Source organism: Catharus ustulatus, chromosome Z (genome assembly GCF_009819885.2).
Source record: "Catharus ustulatus isolate bCatUst1 chromosome Z, bCatUst1.pri.v2, whole genome shotgun sequence".
Taxonomy (NCBI): domain Eukaryota; kingdom Metazoa; phylum Chordata; class Aves; order Passeriformes; family Turdidae; genus Catharus; species Catharus ustulatus.
The window spans coordinates 8,921,999-8,939,716 of NC_046262.2; the positions used below are offsets into that span (position 1 = coordinate 8,921,999).

At 58.3% G+C, this 17,718-nt stretch overlaps 1 protein-coding gene across 1 annotated transcript; it reads left to right on the plus strand.

Moving 5' to 3' along the window:
* The first annotated feature begins 1,478 nt into the window (after window positions 1–1,478).
* PHF24 (PHD finger protein 24) lies at window positions 1,479–11,815 on the plus strand. The gene is made up of 8 exons (XM_033085803.2): window positions 1,479–1,897; window positions 6,755–7,127; window positions 8,204–8,389; window positions 8,826–8,904; window positions 9,008–9,210; window positions 9,537–9,703; window positions 9,913–10,014; window positions 10,120–11,815. The coding sequence occupies exons 2-8, from the start codon at window positions 6,759–6,761 to the stop codon at window positions 10,214–10,216; spliced, it is 1,203 nt and encodes a 400-aa protein (XP_032941694.1). The 5' UTR covers window positions 1,479–1,897; window positions 6,755–6,758; the 3' UTR covers window positions 10,217–11,815.
* Window positions 11,816–17,718: the final 5,903 nt, after the last annotated feature.

Consider the following 17,718-nt stretch of genomic DNA (forward strand, 5'->3'; position numbering starts at 1 on the left):
AGACCAGCTCAGATCCCAGCACAAACCCCAGAAGCTGCCTTTCCCAGCCTCTGGATCTGTTTGCAGGTGACATGAACTATAGACAGCCTCAGCTTACTCCCAAGTGAACCATGGGAAGGGTCTGTAATGAAGATATGGGTATTGTGGGATCAGTGTCAGTGCCCATAAGTCCAGAGAGGGCTAGCACAGAGTGTGGAATAGCAGTCGAGGGTCAGGAACCTTCCCGGCACCATCATCTGGCACAAGCTTGCGGAACCTGGTCCTGTTAGGGCTGCCCTGTCCCAGTGACCTGCTCCTGGGGATGCAGAGAACTCCCGGGGTGTTGGATGCTGCATCCACCATAGGTTTTTTTAGGGTGTAGAAGACCTTAGGGATAGTGCTGCCCATCTTCCAGATGCCAGGAAACTTCAGTCATCAAATGGCTCTTAATCCCAGATCTGCCACTCCGTGCTCCCCATACCTCTGCATGGGAAATGTGACATCCCTACCTCTCCAGTGCTGCTCACTGCTGTCCACACATGCACTGTTCTGTGGGGCTGGCAGCCCCAGACCTGGCAGGACCCCCCCACTGGAGGGGCTGGCAGGGACAGGATGTCAGGCTAGGATGAGGGGCTGTTTCTTCCAGGCAGTATCCTGGGAACAGGAACAGTGCAGTGGGGCTGAGCAGAGCTTCCCTATGCCCTAGTCAGAACAGGACCTGCTGTGTCCAGCCTGGCCAAGGATCAGGGCAGCCCTGCAGCACACCACTGCCCAGACCCCTCTGCTCTCCCCTTCAGCACAAATCCCAAGACTGGATGGAAGCTGCATCTTGGAGGGTTCAGAGTCTGTTTCACTCTAGATCATCCCCATGCAGACCTGTCTGATCCTGAAGGGGAAAGCACAGCCCCTCACCAGTAAGGTGTAAGAGGGCTGAGTGACCATCTCCCAGGCTGATGTGGGGCAGCTGGGGATGCATGTGGACCAGATGCTCTGCCTTCGGAGGCATTGCATTAGAGCTCTGCCCTTCTCTCCCCACCAGCATCCTCTTTCCTGCCCCATCACCTCCTTCAAATCCACATGAACCCCCAGCCCTGCTGCAGTCCTGTGTTGTCCATCGAGGTGATATGTCAAGTCCTGGGGACTAGAAGAACAAGACCCCCAGTTTTGCATTGAACTGGGCACACAGGGCTGCACGTAGCCAGCAGCCACCATCCCCCTGCTGCACCACAGTGTGGGAAGGACAGCCTGCCTGCAACACTGACCAGCAGGGATGGGGTTAAAGCAGGTGCAGGTAGTCTGTGACTGGGACACACTGGTCTGGGGAAGACCCCACAGCGGGGGCAGATGAGACCTTTGCTTATCCTTGGATGCAGTCCCACCTCTGTAATCCTTGAGGTTTTTTCTGAGAAAGGCGGTTCAACCCAGGGGGCCAAAGGAGATGCAGGGAAAGCTTTCATTGGTATCTTCCAGCACACGTCAGCCCGGTTAAAAAAAATCTTCGTTTCTCCGAGAGCTTTTTAACACGGCTCGGGCAGCAATTGGTACAGGGACAGCAAACCAGGCTGCATCTGCTCAGCCCCAGCCACAAGCTCCCTGCTTCCTCTGAGAGAGAGAGAGAGAGAGAGAGTGAGTGTGTGTGTGTGTGTGTGTGTGTGTGTGTGTGTGTGTGTGTGCGCTAGACACAAGCATCCGCTCCCAGCATCTCGCTGCCTCCTGCATCCTCCGGCAGCAAGTGCAGGGCTCTGGCTTCCCGGGTACCACCCTCGCTGCTCCATCCTCTGACAGGGATTTGCACACGGGGCACGGCATGTGGTGAGCACCCGCGGCTGGAGAGGGGGCTCGTGGCCAGAAGCAGTGGCGATGGACCTCGTGTGGACTGCTGTCTAGGGCTCGTGTTCCCAGACCGACCCTGATCCTGGTAAGTGGAGCTTTTTTTGCCATTTTGGGTGCTTTGCTGGGTGCGTAGCATAGGTTGTCCACACATTGTGTCACCCTTCGGTGGGTTCCCCCACGGCCCCCGGGATCCTGGTGCTAGGGAGGGTTACTAGAGCTCCTGGGATGGGATGCCTGGGAGTGGGGATTAGGATGGGATGAGAAGGTCCTGCCCAGGCATCGGGGTCTTCATCTGGGTACTGGGGAGAGGGACTAGGGAGGGAGAAGAGAAGTGCAGAGCTGGGCAGGAGCTGTGTCTGCTGCAGAGGAAGGGACTCTGCTGTCACGGCATTTTCATCCCCCTCTGGGAGATGAAAGAGTGCGACACACCTATAAAATCTGTCATAGCGCAGCAGGACGGGCAACCTGATCCAGCAGGGAGAACAGCCACCGGCTTGGTGTCCCCGGGATTGGGACACAGCCCTTCCCCCGCCCCACACCCCCACTGGACTGCCACAGCCCTGCAGAAGGTGGGAGGGTACCATCAGCCACAGTCCTCCCTGCCCCATGGCAAATGGATCACCTCACAGCAGCAGTCCCAGCAGTGCCACAGTTCTGGCATGTGCTGTCTGTCCAGGAGAGGGGACAAGGGGATGCTGCCAGACCCCCATGGCCATCTGCAGCCAGCTCAAGGAGCTGGAATGCAATGTCCCCTGAGCAGAGCCTGCTGCCTTAGCAGCCTTGTCCCCCTCACCCCCCGCAGGCAGCAACTGGCAGGGTGTGCAGAGCTGTGCCAGAGCCATGGCAGAGCCATGGCAGCTCCTCCCAGCCCTGCTTCATGCCCTTTGGACCAAACCCTGGGACCAGGCTGCCATGAGCTCTGAGGTCCCAGGGTTCTCCTCCCTGTTGGTACCCCACCCCTCTGCCCCCAGGGTCCCTAATGCTGCTCAAAGTAATGCACAGCAGTGCAGGACAAAAGACCCAGCATCCTGGTGAGGGCAGGGAGGAGGCCTGGACCCCTGGCAGCCTGTGGGAGAGCCTGCTCCTGGCACACAAGGGGGTTCTGCTGCATGCACATCCCTGTCACATCTCCTTGAGAGTGGGTGCCATGGACCCTGCTCACGGGTGCTCCAGCCCAAGCACCCTCTGACCCTTCATTTGCTGGCAGGGCCTTTCACCGAGGACACACTGTGGAGCAGGTAACAGTCCTACAGATCCTATGGCTCCACATCCCCATTTTCCCAAGCCACACCACAGCAGCTCACCCTGGACCCACAGAGACTGAGAAACACCCATCCCACACCCCCAGCGGCCACAGACCCCACCCCACTCCCACAGCTGCTGCAACATCCCTGCACCCAAAGCCACCACCCACCCCCTGCCCACAGCCTCTGCAACACCCTCCGTGGGCCGTAACACCCGCCCTGCACTGCCAGCCACGCCGTAGCACATCCACCCCAAAACACATCCACCCCTTGCTCCTCATCCACCCCGTAACACATCCAGTCCTAACAAACACATCCCCCCTGCACTGCTCCCTGACACATCCATCCTGTGCTCCCAGCCACCACACCGCCCCAGCTGCGCCGCGCTACGCCCACCTGTGTGTCACCCGTGCCCCACACCCACCCCTAACCTGGCACCCCCTAACCCAACACAAGCCACGTGTGCTCTGCCATGCCACAGAGATTTTGCAGCCATGCAGGGACCACTGGCTCTGTTTGCATCTGGATGCTCTGCCCTGTTTCCTTCTCCCGGGGTGCCTCCATGCTAGCCGCCAGCTCTCTCCCTATTTCCACCTAACACAGGCTTAATCCTCACTCCAGCTGCACCAGCCTTGCTTCCATGCCTCAGTTTCCCCCATGCAGAGAGGGAAAGATGTGTCCATGGGTACTAAGAGGATGAAGTGCTTTCTGGCTCAGTGTTTTGCTGCAGGAATGAAGCAGCAAGGAGCAAATCCAAAAGACAAGAGTGAGGGGAACGTGTGTTGCCCAAGGATCAGGGCAGGGGTGCAGGGGCTGGAGGCAAGGGAAGGGAAGGAGTTGGAAAGTTTCCCACCACCCACTATGACAGCCCCCAGTGCTGGCAGGGCTCGCTGGAGCCGGGTGTTTGCAGGCAGCTCCTGCCTCTGCCCAGATTTAGCTCCTCTGTGGGGGCGACCTAAAAATAGCCTCACGGTACAGCCTGGCAGCAAGGTCGAGGCCCCCGCACCTCTTAGGTCACAGTGAGACAGGTGGTGGTTTTGTTTGCCTCGGGGGTGGACACAAATAGCACTGGAGACACCTCCCCCAAGGACATGTGGGGACGCAGGGGCTGCTCGGGTGTCTGGGCTGATACGAGGCAAGACTGACCCTGGTCCTCTCTCCCCAGGAGAAGGGGGACTCCTGAAGTCTGGCAGGACCCCAAGTCATCCCAGGTTCTATGTGAGGGTGAGGTCCCACCCCACAAAGCCAGGTCAGGGAGGGCATGGGGTACAGGCAAAAAGGGGTCTGGAGAGTGCAGAGCAAGTTTGGGGTGTCTGGGGAGCAATGGGGCCTGTGGAAAGGCAGTGGAGTCTGGAGACTGAGTTTAGGGTGAAGCCATTTAGCCCTGGATGTGCAGGCAGGATCCAGCTGTGTGGCACTAGCAGGGGCAGGGAGGCCAGCAGAGCTGAGAACAGACACAAGTTGTGATAGAAGTGGCACTGTCCAGGCTCCAGGCACACAGTAGATGGTGGCAGAAGGCACTCAGGGTAGGCTTGGGAGAGGAGAGGAAACGGAGAGGTGGGATGGGATCTTGCAGCAGCAGCGCAGTCCAAGTGTATGACTATGACATGAACACACAGGAAAACTAGATTTGGGGGAAATGCAGCACACCAGCCACCTTTCTGTTGGCCAGGCTGCCCCAGTGCACTGCAGAGTGGCTGGGGTTGGGGCACTCAGAGCTCAGCAGCACTGTGGGGGGAAGCTGCCAGCACGCTGGGATGAGGAACACCGGTGTAGGTACCAGGGAAACTGGCATGCTGTGGGCCACACACCTCTTTTCACTCTTCTTTGTGAGCCTAGCCCTTCTGGACCCTCTCCTCCCCTCTTCTACCCAAACCTTGGGCAGGAGTAGGCCTGGATCCGGCCAACACTCGGTGGTGCAGGGACCTACAAAGGCAGATCTTGGGGGGATTTCCCTGTGACTTCTCCGACTCTCTCGCTCGCAGGCAGAGCTGCAATGCTGCCCAGCAGCAGAGCTGATCCTGACCACGGCAGACGTGATCCTGAGCCAGCCAGGCAGAGGGTGGTGGCACGGCGAGGAGGTAGAAACATCCAGGTGTTTTCCTTCCCACTGGCACAGCCGCAGAGATGCTGTTGCTGTGGCTTGGACACGTGCCTCCAGCTCTGCCCTGCTCCCACCTTTGCAAAGCCCTGGGAGCTGAAGAATCAGCACCAGCTCTGAGCCAGGCACTGCAGCCAACAGGTGCAAATACCCCGGCCCACACACACGCACGCTGCTGGGACCCCCACGCGCAGGACGGGGCCCACACGTGTTGCAATCCCGGCTCAGCGCGTGGGAATCTGCAGGCAGATGGTCCCGCGGTGGTGGGGAGAGGCTGGGAAATCACATGCGTGTGCACGCAGTGGTGTTTGCCGCCTGCCAGCATGCTCTGCTCCGCTCCGCTCGGCCCTGCTGCTGCGGGGTACCTGTAATTACCCTGACCAGGCTCCCTGCCACAGCAGTGCCCGCGGTGTCGAGTCCTCCCGCAGGCAGTGAGATCCCGGCGGTGTGCACGCGTGCTGCTAATTATCCCGCTACCTGGGGACTTCCCTGCTGAGGCTGGCGAGGCGGGAGATTGCTGCTCCAATCTCCCTGCTTTGCCTCCTGGTCTCTGGGCATCAGCTGGAAGTGCCTCTTTGCTGCAGCATAGAATTAGAGAATAATTAAGGCTGGAAAATACCTCTAAAATCATCAACTAACCCAACATTGCCAAGGCCACCACTAAACCATGTCCCTAAGTGTCATGTCTACATGGTTTTTAAACGCTTCCAGAGATGGTGATTCCACCACTGCCCAGGGCTGCATCTTCCAGAATGCAACCCCAGTATGGCATGAGGAAACCCATGTGGGGTGGTGCTGCGCCCCACGATGCTGGAGGCCAAATTCTGCTTCTCCCCAGCTTCAGCTCACACCCAGTGGAACAGAGTCCAACTTGTTATTGCTGCTGCTGCTGTTGGCCTCCCCACTTTATCCTGAGGTGGTCTTCCCTTGATACTGATGCCAAACATCTGTCTTGGGACCCATGTGCCCCTGTCCTGTACATTGCTCCCCTCCCCTCTTGCACCCTCACAGTCCTCCTACTGCTGGCCCAGCCTGCCCACATGGCTCCCTGCAGGATGCAGGATGCCCAGTGAACACAGCAGCAGCTCACACACAAGCATGTGAGTGCAAGAAAGGCAGCTGAGTGAAGACGAATATAAGGAAGGTAAGGGGTCAGCACCAGACCTGCTATGACTTAGTCCTGGGCACAGCTGCAGGGAGGACATCTTTCACCGTTGACTGGCCACAGAGGCTGTCTTCACGGCAGAAAAGAGATGCACGCAAGGAGAAGGGTTACAGAAGGTCCTAGTACCTCTGGGTTTTACTGATCTGGCATGGAAAAGGCCTGGATGTGTTTCTTGCTAAGCTGGAGACTACAGAGCAAGGGTGGGGAGGCACCCCCAAACCATCTCCCTGCCTCCTGTCCCACTCCCCTACCTACTCAGACCCTCCATGGCCAGGAATCCACCTGCCCACAGCCACCATCATGACCCCAGTGCCAGTTTCTCACAATAACACCATTTCTCCCTGCCCTGAGCTGCTCCTCACACAGCTGGGGGAAAGCCACAGGGACTCCCTTTTGGGGGTCAGGGACATAGCACCTTCCTTCCCACCACAGAGCCATGGGGGTGCTGATGTCCAGGAGGCAGACGGTGGAGAGGGTGCAGAAGGTCAGCTTGGCCGTGTCAGCCTTCAAGGATGGGCTGCGGGAGCAGCCATCGACACGGCGTCGGGCGGAGGCGGGGACCGCACGCCAGGGAACGCTGGAGCAGGAGGTGCAGGAGGGAGAGGAGGAAGCGGTGGCAGGACCTTCCCAGCCGGAGGAGAGCAGTGCCAGCAAGGCAGCCTGGGAGCGGCTGCGGGATGGCCGGGGCGTGGAGCCAGAGGAGTTTGACCGGGCCAACAGGTTCACACCACCAGCCTTCATCCGGCCCAAGAGGGAGCTCCACGATGATGAGCCCCCGGACATCAGCCTGGAGCAGAGGGAGCAGGTGAGCTGATGGAACCGCAGAGACAGGGTAGGAGGGATGGGGACAGGGCTGGAGGTGCACAGGGCTGTACAAGTACCTGAGTGTCTGCCAGGCAGTGACAGCCTCGCAAAGCCCTGCAGAGCTGGCTCAGTGGGGTAGGGTGCCCATGGCCAGACTGGGTGGGTGGAGGTGCCACACTGGGAGCGGGATGCAACTGTTCAGATGTGCCCTGGGGTGTCTTGAAAAGGAGAAGTCACTGCTCCACACAGGCAGCTTTAGGTCTGGGGAAGAGAGAACAATTTGACCTACATGTTATTCTACCTACAGTCAACCAGCCTGCACCTCAAGCCATCCCTCCATACCTGCAGCCCCTACGTCCCTGCCCATCTACAACCCAACAGCCTATCCACCCATGCCCTCAATCCTACAACCCACCCATCCATACCCACAACCTTACCCATACAGCCACCCACTCAAGCAGCCTAAACCCCAGCCCACCTACAGCCTTATATAGCACCTTAAAGACATGAAATATCCTGAGTTGGAAGGGACACACAAGGATAATTGAAGTCCAACTCCTGGCCATGCACAGGACACCCCATGTGCCTGAGAATATTGTCCAGGCTTGATGCTGTGACCACTGCCCTGGGGAGCCTGTTCCAGTGTCCAACCACACCCTAAGCCTAAATTACCTCAGAGCATTACCGAGATAATATATCCAGATAAGTATCTCTTTGGAAGTGGAAATGGAAAGGAAGCCTTACAGCTTTTCCATTGACACTTACAACCCTAAAGACCAGCCAATGTACAACCCTACAGTCCAGACACCCACACGTACCTCACTGCTGAGAATCTGCGGCTCCATAGCCTCACTGACCCTGTAGTCAGACACATCCCCCACTATTCATCCCCACAAACACACCCACCCTCCTCTAACTTGACCAGCCATGTCCCTTACAACAACCTCTTCCCTATTCCAGCCCCACACATTCCCATCTTCCAATCCTCTCTGCCCCTCAGCATCCACCCCCATCCAGATCGAGAAGCCAAACCCCTGCCCACACTGGTGTGCTGAGCATCTGCCCATCCCTCCTCAGATCGTGAATGATGAGATGTGTGAGATCTGCGAGGTGTGGACAGCCGAGAGCCTCTTTCCCTGCCGCATCTGCCACCGCGTGTACCACGACGGCTGCCTGCGCCGCATGGGGTACCTGCAGAAGGACAGCGCCGTGGAGGTGACAGAGACGGCGCACACCGAGACAGGCTGGAGCTGCTACTACTGCGTGAGTGCCTGGACTGGGGGACACCAGGCTGCTGTGGGTGGTGGGTGCTCCCCAGGGAGCAGGGCCCCACCTTACAGCCAGCTCTGGGGCAATGGGGGACATGCTGCTCTCCAGTTCCCACCACCCACCTTGGCCTGATGGGGTCACCAGACACAGGGGACGGTGGCCCTTGGCCACCTCCCCACCCCTGCAGCGAGCTTCCCAGGACCTTGATGGGGGATGTGACACCATGGGCACATGAGATGCTGTAGAGGAACTGGCCAAAGGCTCCAGGGGCACGGAGCCATCCCGCTGCAGCACCCTTGGGTGACACAACTCAAGATCTCTCTGGGTGTCCCCACCACTTGCTCTCAAGGGCTACTGGTGCTGCCATACAGAAGTGTGCTCCCTCCACCCCATGTCTTTGCCTCATGGCTCCTCTCTGCCCCTATCCCAGGACAACCTCAATCTGTTGCTGACAGAGGAAGAGATGTACAGCCTGATGGAGACCCTGAAGAACTGCAAGATCATCCCAGGTGTGTACCCCCCATGTGGCAGTCCCAGATGGCTGCAGGAAGCAGCTGGGGAGGTGAGTCCCCCCTCCTTCCTGGGCACAGCACAGCCAATCTGTCCCTGCAGAGAGCTGCCTGACCCTGGATGACTTCCTGCACTACAAACACCAAGTTCACAAGCAGCAGTTTGAGCGGACCATGCCTGAGGCAAAGGAGGAGCAGGCAGCCCTGCAGTTCCACGCCCTGGACCCAGACAAGAAGGGGCACATTGAGTGGCAGGACTTCCTCTCCCACGAGTCCATCCAGCTACTGCAGAAAATACGGCCACAGGTATGGTTGTGGCATCCAGGGCTAGCTCCCATGGCTGTCACACATGGTCACAGCACCCAGGGCTGGCTACCATGGCCAGCAGCTGTGGTCGTTGCACTTGGGTCCAGGACCCACAGCCACAGCAACCAAGGTCAGTGCCCATGACCAGCACCCATGGTCATGGCACCCAAAGCTGGCTCCTACAGCTGATGGCTATGTCTGTGGCACCAGGGGCTGACTCCGATGGCCATGGCACTCAGGGTGGAGACCCCTGGAGCTTTGGGAATATAAGGGGAGAGGTTCCCATGTGATGAGTGCTCCACTCCTTCACTTATCTGACCCCCTAGAATGCCCTTCTGCGGCTGCTGACACCCAAGGAGAGAGAGCGGGCACGGGCAGCCTTCCTGGCCCTGGACCAGGACAATGACGGCTTCATCGGGGAGGGTGAGTGCCGCCAGGCCCGGCACACCTGGTTCCGCAAGCACCAAAAGGAGATGCTGTCCTGCAATGTCAGGTGAGGGGAATGCCCACCCTGGTGTAGGGTTGATCCCAGCTGGGATTCCCAACACAGTCCCAACACCTACCAAAGGGGATCAGCACACAAATGGCTGCCCTCCCTTCCTGCCACCTCCCCCTCCATGGCCCCTCAGCCCTGTGCACCCTCTTCCCCCACCACCACCATTTGGGGAGCAGGGATGAACAGCATTCTCCTTCCTGCCACAGCATCAGCCATGTGGGGCCCATATCAGAGGGCAGCCCTGCCAGCAGCAGGAATGGCAAGAGCCCAGAGAAGATCCTGCCAGCCACAAAGCAAGAGGAGACCAGGTGAGGTGGGGATGCTTAGGGGAGTGGTGGACACCCCCATTTTGGGGGGACACCCCGGGGGAGCAGTTTCTCCAGGGTGTCCAATGGGCTCACATCTGCCTGCAGGAGCATCGACTGGCCCGGATTCCTGCGGGAGAACGTTGCCTACATCCTGGCCGCACGCCCCAACAGCGCAGCCCTGCACCTGCAGCCCCTCGCCTAGAGCCGGCCGCGCCTCGAGCGCGGTGCCACGCCCGCCATGGGGACCTGCCCCGCCCTCCCCGACGGGCACAGCCGGGCGCTGATTGGCTGGTGGGGAGGCGGCCGTGCTGCCCTCTGCCCCGCCTCCCCCTGGGATTGGCTGTGAAGAGGATGGGCCCTGGGCTCTGATTGGCTGAGGGAATGGGAGCGGCTCTCCGGTCTCTGATTGGTGGGGGGATGCAGGGCGGGGCAGGGCGTGTCCCCACTGTCCCCCACGCCCTGCAGGGACCACGGTGGGGAAGGTGCCTGGGGTCACCATGGGGGCAGGGAACATGCTGTCCCCATGATCCCCATCCCCACAGCACCCAGGGACCTGCAGGCAGAGCAGGGTCTGCCCTGGGTGCTTGCGGGGTGATGGCAGAACCCAGAGCACCCATGTGCCCCCAGCCTCCCACAGCGCCATGGGGCAGCACGGCTGAGCCTCTGCATGCCACAGGCAGCACCCAGGGGTCTGCAGCAAGCAGTGTCTCAGCTCGTCAGCATGGTGGATCCTCAGGGGATGTGACTGACTCCCTTCAGGGTCTCTCACATCCCTGCCCTACTCCAACAGGGGTTAGAGCCCAGTAGCTCGTGGCTGTGTCTAGGAGACCATTCCCTGGCATGGCTCAATCCTTCCCTGCTGGCAACCAACTATTTAATGCCAACAGCAATGGTGTAGGAAGAAGCACTGGTAACAGAAAGCATCAGAGGGACGGGAAGGCAAGGTCAGATGTAGAGGAACCCCACTATGCATCTGATCTTGCCAGCAGCACTCCCCTGCATCCCCCATCCCCTCCTGTACCCCTGGCTCCTAAGGGATGCTCTTCATTTGCTTGCCATTCCAGTCCCACACCAACCCTGTTCAATCTTGCTCTCTGCCCACCACATCAAGTTGACAGCCTTGCCTCGCTGGGAGCATTAGTGCTTGTGGTAAGGAGGAAGCAGAGACCACAGCCCCGCCAAGTGTCAGCTGCAGGGATGAGGCATTCACTGCGCCCGTTGGCAGCCCTAAGGTAGATAAGTAGATGGCCACTCTAGTAGATGGCCCACAGATGAAGGAGCAGGAAGCCCAGAAACCTTGCCCCAAACATGTCAGGGTTTGGGATGCCCAGGTCCCATGGCAGCCCCAGCAGCTGCTCCTGCCCCTCTAATCCCTTCCCTGTAGTGCCCTCAGCCTCTCCTTGCCTTATGTGCTGTGGCTCAGCCAGGGTGTACACAGACCAGGCGTGTAATTATAGCAACCTGGTCATTCCCTCACCTTCATCCCCGATGCCCTGTGGGCATCATCCCAGTCAGCCCCCTTCCCCCAGCCAGGGCACAGTTCCCCTCTCCAGGGTCTCCCCCACTGCAAGACCAGGAGGCGCACCAGTGCCACGACATCTTCCTCTACCACCCTGGCATGCCAGGCCAATGGGGATATTTTGGATGCCAGGTCCGAGATGTGGCCAGAGCGCCAATGGGGATATTTCGGATGCCAGGTCCGAGATGTGGCAGAGCCATGGCGAGGAGGCGGCCGTGGGTGCATGGGTTGCAACTCCCTATCTGTACTGAGATACATTCATTAAACAGCTGTGTCCAGCTAGCCTCTGTCTGGTGCGCTTACAGGGCTTCTGGCTTCTCTGCGGGCAATTCTGGGTACCCACAGCTTCCTATTGTTTAAAATCCCATCCCAGATTCAGGTCACTGTCTCACCAGGCAAGTTTGGCCTCCTGTCCCCAGAGTGTCCCACAGCAGTGACAGGGGACAGCCAGCATGTACAGGCAGTACCTGGCAAACTCGGGGTGCTGCAGGGAAGCAGCAGTAAGGAGAGTGCCTGGCTGATCGTGGAACCACTCCAAACACTTCCGTGAAAAGGACCCCCTCCACTGGGATGAGTGTGCTCCCTGCCTTCAGATGCACTGGATGATGAGAACAGGGCACTGAGCGCTGGAGACAGCTGGATGCTGGGAACAGGCTGTCTGCAGCAAAATAACCCCACAGAGACACCAAGGTTCCCCAGGAGAGTGGTCCCCATGGCCGGGATGCTCCAGCTAATCCCATCCACAGAGCTCCCAGAAAAAGCTGCAGCTATTGCTGGAAGCACATGGCCTACGGGAACCAGTCTACCAGTAAAGGGGACGAACCAGTCTGGGAGGGACTTTCTTTGCACAGTGCCCATGCTGCAGCTGGAAGGAAAATGGGGTTTTAGAAGAGGATCTGGGAGGGAATTAGGAGGGGGAATGCTGCCCTAGCAGCATCTGCTCAGTTTGTGGGGCCACAGAGCTAGTTGCTGAAAGCTTGACTTGGACATTTGAGCTCACTCCCACGGTCACAGTGGGATACCATTGCGTACAAACCACAGCAGGGGTGTCCAGCTCACCCACAGAGAAAATACAGCAAGCATTTCAGGCTCTGAGAGCCAGATAAGCCTTAAAATTAGCTGTGTCACCTGGGAGAAGCACTCATCACCTTGGGGAAGAGGATGGGCATCTGCAGGAAGGGGGAGCTGACGGTGGTTTTGTGTCTGATCGTGGGATGTCATGGATTGGTGATGATGCGGGCTCTGCCAGTGGAGGGAAGCCCAGGGAAGCCCTCGCATGGCGAGATGGTGTTAAATCACTGCGCTATTGCTCCGTCTGCTGGAGATGAAGAGCAAGCAGGCCCAGAGCACAGGCTTGAGAACCTGGGAGTGTTCCACCGGAGACTGAACCACTGCCAGAACCCCAAAGCCATACCCCCAAACCCTACAGGACTCAGACTGAGAGGGCAGAACCTCACGGTCCTAATCCAACACCCCTTTGCACCCAGCTCTTCACCTGGGGAACAAGACACAACAATTATCCCAGCCTCAGCCTACCCTGTCACTCCCTGCAGCAGCCTGGCACTCCTGCCAGGACACACAGCTGGCTGGTGAGCCCGGGAAGTGGGATAACAAGGGCCACAGGTGGCCTGTGTCCTGCAGGGCTGTGCTGTCACCACTGCAGCACCAGCTTCACAGCTCTGTCATAGCTACAGATCCCCAGAGAGTGACCACCCCACAGCAGAGTGTGCCCCAGCCACGTCTCCACAGAGACAGCATGGAGGTCTGAGCAGAAGTGAGAGGATGTAGTGAGGGAATGGACAAGGTGTTGCTGTGGCTCCTTTTTGATGTCACCTAGTCCTTCAAGACTGCTGAGCTCAGACACACTGCCCTAATAAAGCCTCTGTTGCCTACAGACCACCCTCCCTAATGCTGGGGAAGCCTGTCTCCAAATGCTGGAGGATACCTCTCAAACACCTGAAATCCAGTGCTGAAAGCTCTCTCCGGACACTTGTGCAATCTGCTCACTTTAGGCTGGTGCAAACCTCTCCCCAGATCTCTCTGAATGCTGGTACAAACCTTTCCCTTAACAATGGTGCAAACATTCCCATGGTGATCCCAGAGGCATCAAACCAAAGATGCTCATATGGGATTCAAGGCTGGAGCAAGAACCAGATGTCCAGCCCAACCCTCCCAACAGTGCGCAGCCCACACATCTGTTGTCCCACATCTGTCACCCACCATCAAGGGCTATGCAGTGGATGCTGTGCTCCCTACTGGGTGTTCCCAGCCTCAGGGTTCTGGTCCAGCATCACCCTGCCTGGATCCAGGAACAAACTCCCAGGGTCCTGGGAGGCAAGTCTGGCTCCTGTGTTTCACAGCAAGCAGTGGTCAAACTGCTGACCACCATTTTCCCTGGTGGTCCTGCTATCTGGGAGGGGACTGGCAAATCCTGCCTGGCTCAGGAGGAGCCCACAGGTGATGGGGTACTGCCCCATGGGAGCCCCAGGAGATGGAGGATACTAGTGCCTCACTCTGTATTGAGGTTGCCCCTCTGCCAGGCTGCACAGGCTGCCATACCCTCAAGAAACTCTATTAGTGGGGAAGATGCATACTTGGTTTTGCACCCTAGGATGCAGATAGCACCCTGCTCTGAGCCTGGACACCTCTGCACGTCCCCGGGGCTCCCCTGGATTTGGCCAGGTGTCCTCAGGTGTGGTGTGTCCCGCAGGGGAAGTGACCATGATGAGCCCCACACCAAAGCCAGACAATCTTCAGGAGAGCTGTGCTGACATAGAAGGGAGAAAGATGACCAGAGGGAATCACTGAACAATGTCACTATGAGCCCTGGCACTGACTGGGGCAAGATGTCAGAGCCCCATCCTATCTCTGGACCAGTCAGAGACCACTGGCAAGAAAAGAGGGCTCTCTGAGCAGCATGTGACAGTGAAAGTGACAGCAAAGCCACAGCCCATGGAGGCAGTGACAACCTGGTGGCCCCAAACATCCTTCCCCTCTCAGGTCAGAGACGGAGTGACCATGCAGAACAGGGATAAATTACGTTCCCGTTTAGCAACATCGCTGCAGATGCAAGCAGGAAAAGGAGGTGGGAAATCTGGGAGGATTTGGGAGCACCGAATTGGGATGAGGAGATTGGATTACCCAGAAGTTATCTCTCCCACCCCGAATCAGGGTCCCTAGGGACACCAGGGCCCTCTGAGGACAGTTGAGGGAGGACTGGAGGTGAGTGGGCTGCGGAGGGGTACAAGATGCTGTAAGAAACAGGGTCCCCCGAAACAGCGCGGTGACCACGGGGTGTCGCCCCTGCTCCACACCGGGACCGGCGGCGCTGCTTGGGAGCCGCAGACAGCGTGCAGGAAGCAGGGATGCAGGGAGGGGGGACGCAGGGACTCGTTTCAATATCCCGAAATAATTTTGTAGGCTGTTTTGTGACCCCCTTCCCCTCCTGCGCCAACCCAGCTCTGATTCCTACCTCTGCCTCAAGTACCTCCTCCTCCCTGGTTATGTGCCCGTGGCTGGTGGTGAGGACCACACCCGCTGTCCGAGGAGATGGGACTGAGCCCGGGCAGCCGCAGGCTCCAGCAGGGATGGTCTCCATTCTCCGCAGCCCCTTGGAGGTGGGAGACTCTGGGCCTTGGAGAAGAGGAATTGGCTCAGGGCTCCCTGGGTCTAACATCCCCTCCCCATGAGCTGCACGGCAGGCAGAGCCCCCTCCTTTCCTGGTCCCTTGTCAGGAGCCCTGGACACCTCCCCTGTACAGAGCCACTGCTCCCCCCAGATAGCCGCAGGGTCTGACCACACAGGGCACTGCAACCCGGCTGGGAAGACTGCGTGAGTGATGGAAATTAAGCCTAGCACTGAGTATGGTGGCACGGGTAAGGACAGCGATCCCCACCAGCACCTGCTGGGACCAGTCACAGGCTGCTCAAATCCACAGGGCAGTCTGGAGAGAGCCGTATGGGACCCGAGTGGGGAAATGACATCCCCTCCCCTGCACGTACCCAGTCCACTGCCGGCTGTCGGATGAGCTCCCCCAACAGGACCAACAATCCCCAACAACCTCACAGGCACTCCAGCATGGGGTGGGTGTGCTCCTCTCCCGGGCAATGCACATGACCTATGCCATCCATGGGAGCCCACACAGGGTCTATGCATGGTTTCCAAGCCGCACACTGTGCCACCAGCTCCCACCACCCCCACACTGCTGGTTTGGTGGCCCAGGCAGAGTGCAGGGCTGCCAGACACTCCCTCCTGTTCCAAGCACACTCTCTCCCACTTTCCCCTGCACAGCACGGGGTGTCTGCGTGGTGCAAAGGGTGCAGAGGAGGCCCTGGGATGAGGGGGGGCACAGCACAGTGCCGGGCATGGCAAGCATCTTGTTCCCACAGCAGCTTTGCTGTGACTCATCCTGGCAACCCACACAGCACTCAGGCAGGGTGTCCAGGTCCTCTCTTGCCTCGGAGCAAGGCCATGCAGGAGCAATGCACTAACAGCACTGATTGCCTTCCTCCTCATCTCCCTGGTCCTACTGTCCCAGCATTATAGTGGGACTGGGAGCTGACCCCAGCCCTGAGCTTCCATGTTCCTCTCTGAACCCCATAGTCCCCTAAGCAGCTGCTACCAAGCACTAGGGCTGGTGTGCCAGGGGCTGCCAAAGGAAGCAGAGACTGAAATTATTTGGGGTACAGGGAAGGGCAGGACATACTTCCCCACAGTGCTGCAGCTGACCCTGGAGCAGCAGCTGATGGCCCCTCTGGATAGCACGTGGGGCAGTGCCATGAATATGCCTGTGTGCCTCAGCATTCCTCCTCATGCCATATGTTGCTGTGCACCCCAGTATCCCCTCTTCACTTAGGATGTGCCCCTGGACCCACAAGACAGCACACATAGTCCTCTCAGCTTACCCTCAACTCATGGGACACTGATATGAAAGCATCTAATGTGGCAGCTCAGTGGGGCCAAGACATACCCTGCTGGCCAGGGAAAGAGGAAGTCAGCCAGAGTACCTGGAAAGCAGGGATTTGGATCTGAGCCACTCCAGAAAATGAGCACTGTGCATAGCAGAGGCACCCAGCCCTCAGACGACTGGGGACACAGAGTTCCATCTGGGGTATCTGCCAACCCACATAGCTTCAATGGGGCCATTCACTCCCCGGGAGTGGGGCCTGGGGCTCTGGCAGCAAGGATGGGAGTAATAATGGGGGGAAGCACCTCGTGTTCATCAGGGAGAACCCCGTGACCCAGTAGGAGAATGATCTGGGGGCTGGAGTGACTGATCCGCGAGGAGCCGCACAAAACTATATCTGTCTCGCTTGGCTGAGTGATGACTAAGGGAAGGACAGGAGAGCAGTCTGCACACCGCCAGGCAGAGGAGGAATTATTTAGGCTGGAGCATGGGGGTGGAGGCTAGGTGGGATGCTCTGGCAGTGCTCCCCCTCGCTGCCTGAGGGACACTAAGTACTGGTGAAAGTACAAGAGCACAAGAGCTGGGGAACTCAAAGCTGCTGGCTCATTTCAGCCAAGGGAGTGTCCTGCCCTGGCTCCAGCCCCACGGCCAGGCATTGGCTCAGAGACAGACCATCAGCACTCTAGGACAGACAACATCTCCCACACATGGGATACACCCAGCAGCTGCCTGCACAGGGTGGGTCCCAGAGGGTGAAGGAAAGGTCCCCACCACAGGGCATCTGCTCTGAGCCCCAGCCCACAGCTGTGCTCTCATGTAACCACCTGGCACACAACAAAAATCAAAGGAAAGAGAAGCAGATGCAAAGAAAAAGGGACCAATCCCTTCACCCAGGAAGGAAGGGACCTCACCAAATAAGCTATTCCCAAAGACAAAAGGTACCAAATCTATTTTTTGGGTTCAGTCTAGTCCTTTAGGAGCTGGCACCAGGATGAAGAACAAGTGAATTATTCAGAGCCACAATTCAAGCTGATACCTTGATTGGGCCACTCTGTCTCATTCACCTGAGGGTTGCCACTCTGCTATCCACTTTGCAAAGGTTTTTGCAGCACAACCATGGTACAAACATCCCAACCCAGCTGGCACATGAAGCTGTGGGAGCCTGCAGACTGCTCCACGCATGGGGAGCACACCCAAGTGACATCTGTGCCCTCCAAACCATCCAGGCCAGGAGGAAGTTTGCTATAGAGTACCATTTTTAGCTCAAAAAGTCCCCAAC